At 35.9% G+C, this 4,771-nt stretch overlaps 1 protein-coding gene across 2 annotated transcripts; it reads right to left on the bottom strand.

The window, feature by feature from the left end:
* Positions 1-1,120: 1,120 nt before the first annotated feature.
* Positions 1,121-3,524, bottom strand: LOC116127685 (protein TRANSPARENT TESTA GLABRA 1). 2 transcript variants are annotated; one of them, XM_031413317.1, is made up of 2 exons: positions 2,376-3,523; positions 1,121-1,383 (listed from the first exon to the last, which is right to left on the bottom strand). In XM_031413317.1, the coding sequence occupies exon 1, from the start codon at positions 3,388-3,390 to the stop codon at positions 2,377-2,379; it is 1,014 nt and encodes a 337-aa protein (XP_031269177.1). In that variant the 5' UTR covers positions 3,391-3,523; the 3' UTR covers positions 1,121-1,383; position 2,376. The 2 variants fall into 2 exon arrangements, with proteins under 2 accessions (XP_031269177.1, XP_031269178.1); XM_031413318.1 differs by lacking the exon at positions 1,121-1,383 and adding an exon at positions 1,664-1,745 and having other exon boundaries at positions 2,376-3,524.
* Between the last annotated feature and the right edge of the window lie 1,247 nt (positions 3,525-4,771).

Raw genomic sequence — 4,771 nt, 5'->3', positions numbered from 1 at the left:
AAATTCACATTCTCACATATATATCTTGAATCAAAACCAAAATCTTTGTCAAACATAAAAGAAAATTAAGCTCATTGAAGTATTTTCGGTATTAAATAAGGTTTAAAGGGATGCTTTAAAATATAAAAGAAATGTCTTTAGTAATGAGAGATACTGAAAAAGTAGTTGGAAACAAAAAATCACTTCACTAAAATTTTTTTGACACGATATGATTCGATACCACACAAAACCGTTACAACATGACCCACTGCCACACATTCAATTTTGGTTTTTAGGTGTTGATATCAAAATATAAATGCATATATTACATTTCATTACTGTATGGGAATGTCATTTAAATTTTATGCTTTAATTCTCTTTCTTTTGGGAATTTTATACTCAGAATAAATTTAATTGACCAAGGATTTTTTCAAGATCCGACCTCACTATTCAGTATTCACCACTCACGATCTGGGGTTTTGACATTCCTAGTTTGCATTGAATTAACGAATTTGTCCAAGGACTAGTATTTGATTTGGTAATACTTCGTAATGGGATCACTTTGTATTTTATTGCTAAAAGAAAAATTAGTTGTAATGCAGCAAAAAAGCCAAAAGAACAGTAGATATCTGGTTAGACTGGTTGGCCAAAGCTTCCTCAAGTGCTCACACAAAGTTCTTCACGGCAATAAAATTGCCTTGTGATAAAAATTACAAAGCTTTAAATTTTTGGGTCATCTGACTTCCCTTTTTTTTCCTTTTTCCAAATGACATGTAGAAAACAAAACAAAGAGTAATATGCTAAACTGATGCCCCATAATTTTCTAGGGATTAAAAACAATGAACTGCAGCTGCAAGGCTCAACACCAATCTACAATCAAAATTTCATATGGGAAGCAGTTTACAAATTCGAGGTTAACTCATATGCCTTATCTATTACTATGCAACCATAATCAAATAAACGTTCAGACCCGACTGCCAAAACGATAATCTCCCATATTCTAAAGGGCGGACAGTCCACCAAAAACAGAGTTCCTACATCACAAGTGCAAAGGCAACAGAAAAACACAACGCAACATGGGGTTGGCAAAGGGAAGGGACAGCGAAAGAGAGCCAAAGAAGTCACATGGGACCAGAGCAGATATTGAACACAACTAATTGCTACTTCATAAAAGTAAGGTTCTAAAGGTACAAAAATCTACACTTACAGTAAATCAGTAAACATTGTAAACAATTGCTCACAACACAATGTTACAGAGCAGACCTAATAAAAATATAAAATCATCCCACGCTGATGATTGGAGGATGATTTCCAGCATGGCAAACTGCTCATCTAAGTAAAAGATAAATCCTACAATACAGTAGATAGGTTTTACTTCTTTCTCACCAAGCCAAACCAGGGAGTCTGCATAAAGGAAAACAAAACAAAACTTGTTCAATACAACTGATGCAAACAAATTTTACAATCAATACATTGCTACAAGACATACATTTAATTTGGCCAAGATAGGAAAAAGATAACCAAAGTCGGTTTTGCATAAGCTTATTAATTACAGTAACTTAACCATAATTATTACCGCAGGACTTATAAACACAGCATATAAACATCTTGGTGCCTATTCGTTCTACAAAAGGATAAAATAAAATGAACTATTGTTATGAAACTGTAAGCCAAGCTATGGGTTATATGCTACCTAGTATCAAAGGCTTGACCGTGAAGAAGTCCAGGGTACAACAAGGGCACTACATCTTGATAATATGCTGAATCTGAAAAATCAAGAGATGTAACGTATATTTACTTTATTTCAAATTTTAGAACAACACTCCCTGATTTCTTCAATCATTTCAAGTTTCAAAACACAGAGCTCAAGAATTTTAATCCTTAAGTTAGATGACATGTAGATGGTTAAATAGATGCATATGATGCGTTACACATGATGCACTATAGACTTTCTCCTTGACAGCACTTTGACCCAAATTACAAACTCTTCAAGCCAAAGAGGAAAGAGAACAATTGCAAGAAATAAAGAACAAGAGGGGACTTCTCAAATCCTTCCATCAATACATCATTCCGACTTCAGAGAAAAACCATTACAGGCCATGACTACTTAATATTATGCAAACCCTTGATATTGTCATGTTCAAGGTGAGGCTGATCAAATAACGTATGGTTAAATTTACCAATAAAAACATTACAGGTCCACTATTTTTAACTTAATAACAAGTTCATTCTTTTATTTCGGATAAGTAATGCAAAGGTGTCCGAAAGATGCTGTATTTAATTCAATTCTTCAATAATACACCAAAAAGCACATCATTTCAAAAGCTAAGTAAATCCTACTTCCTACCAGAAAATTTAAATCTCAACCATTTAGCAAACTTTAAAAAAATCCTCACCTCAAACTTTCAAAAGCTGCATTTTATTAGAGAAAGCAATGCCAATCCAATCAGGCTGAGCAGCAGACCACTGGAGCTGATTTATCTCATAGCCCGCCGAGTACATAGACATGGGATCAATCCCATTGGGTCCAGCCACCGGCGGCAGCTCCCAAATGAGAGCCTGTGTGTCATCCCCAACAGAACATATATGCCTGCAACTCTGCGGCGCCCATGAAATTGCATTAACGCTCGCTCGATGCCTCTCCAGCTCCGCCACGGGCATAGTTGGAGATCTAATATCCAAAATCACAACCTTATTGCTATCCATCAAAATAGTTGCCATGTACCTCAAATCCTGCTTATTCCAAGAGAGTCTTAACAATGGAGTATCCGGTGTTGGACTCTCATAAATTATCGTTGAATGTTCTTTGTCTCTCAAATCAAATATTCTAACTGACCCATCAGCCGAAACCGAAGCGAAAACCCTTGCTTCGCCCCAGCAGATATCATAAACCTCTTTATCATGAGCAATTAGTTGAGTTTCAACAGCGCCCTTTTCAATATCCCAAACCGTACAAGTAGTATCAATGCTACAAGTTCCCAATCTCTTGGGCTCAATCTCGTTCCAATCGAACGAGGTCAAAGGGGCGCAGAATTCGCTGCTCTTGCTGTTGTTGAGTACAGTAACGGGCTCGATCGAAGAGTCGCGGACTTCCCAGAGGCGGAGGAAGTCGCCAGAGGAGGCGAGAAGATCGGAGGATTTGATGGCGGAATTGGGCTGGAACATGAGCTTGGTGGGAGGATAAGGGTGGTCAAAGGAGAGAGAGGGGTGGGTTTTGATGGAGAGGGTTTCGGGGTCAAATGAAACGACGTCGACTCGGTTGGTGTAGTCTTCAATGAAACTACCGACGGCGATGCGTTGGAAGTGACGAGAGGCAGTGGAAGAGAAAGCCATAGCGTAGAGAGGGTAAGGGGAGTCATAGGTGACAGAGTTGTCGGATCTGAGATGGGATTCTTGGGTTGAATTCTCCATTTCTTTTTCTAATTTTGATTTTGATTTGTGTGTCAAGGGCTTTTGAGCTTTTGAAGAAGGTTGGAAATGGAAAGTCCGAATATTTCCAGGAAAGTTAGTTGCCAATGGTGACCCAAGTCTTAACCTGTCTTTCGATTAATTATGATTATATTATTCTCTTTTTCCTCAACTGTAATGTTAGGTAACAACGGTTTAGGTATACATTTTTTTTTAAGTCTACAATAATGTCACAAAGCATACAAATCTTTTAAATAACAGATAATAAATAATTATTTTGAGTTAGATTTAATTTTATAATAAGGGTAAAATAGTAATATTAAACATTTAAATGATATCTTTTATAAATAAAATTAAAATTACAAAAAAAATTTAAAAAAAAAAAAAAAAAGGCCAGAAGAACTCTCAATTTTTTTTTTTTTCAATTTTATTCCTTTGTATTTTTTTTTTTATTTCGGTACCATGGGTTTTGATTAGTCTTGGAGAGTCAACTCGGGGTCTTCACCCAGAGGTTAGCTCAAGGAAGAAAATTAATATTTCCTTTTTTTCTTTCCCTACCATGGATTCCGATAAGTCTTGGAGAGTCGATATGCGATCATTCCCCAAAGGTTGGCTCAAGAAAGAATCCCGTTGCAAACTTGCATAGTCAATAATAATAAAAAGGGAAACCGAGGGCGAATTTGGAAAAGATTTTGGTGTGATAGCCAAGTTAATTCAATAAGTTACAAAATGGTGATTTTAAGCTACAACCTCAAAAAAGATGTATACTAAAACAGTTAAGTAAAAAGAGCTTAATTTTCCTTGAAAATCTGTAGACACAAGAAACTGCTTGAATTACGTTTGACGACCAGACATAAGAGGTTGTACGCCTGTGATTTCGGCTTTAAAATCAATTATGAAATAGCTCTTTGGAAACTCCAAGACATCTAAGGGTTTTGAACACAAAATTCTTTCCCAAAGAGCAATCAAACATGCATAGAAAACTTCAAAACATGAATAATATCCAAGCCAATGCATGAAACAAATAAAGAAGATGCTTTGTGCAGGAAATCCAATAAGCATGGATTTATGTCACATGTTCTAAGGATTTGTTCAAACCTACCTTTGGCTAATCTTTATTTACAATTTAAGTGTTGTTTTCAAGTTAAACATTGTTCACAAGTTAAAGGTTTGCAACAAGTTAAACTTCACTTAAAAGTTTGCTATGTTGACATCATACATAAACCGATTTTTTACCAGAAAGGGTGGACTCTTTCTTTTTGCTCATTCATGTAAGCTGCCTTGGCAGAGAATTCATCTTTCTTCATCATTTTTCCTTTTTGTAATCAGTCTGATTGTAAAGCAAATACAAAGCAATAAGATAACAGATAACGTAGACTTGATT

Source organism: Pistacia vera, unplaced genomic scaffold (assembly GCF_008641045.1).
Source record: "Pistacia vera cultivar Batoury unplaced genomic scaffold, PisVer_v2 Contig193, whole genome shotgun sequence".
Classification (NCBI taxonomy): Eukaryota; Viridiplantae; Streptophyta; class Magnoliopsida; order Sapindales; family Anacardiaceae; genus Pistacia; species Pistacia vera.
Note: the sequence above shows the minus strand (reverse complement) of the source record. Positions and strands in the feature narration are given on the sequence as shown.

What these genes read in the sequence shown, in the direction of transcription:
- LOC116127685 (XM_031413318.1), bottom strand. Translation starts at nt 3,390, where the DNA reads ATGGAGAATTCAACCCAAGAATCCCATCTCAGATCCGACAACTCTGTC.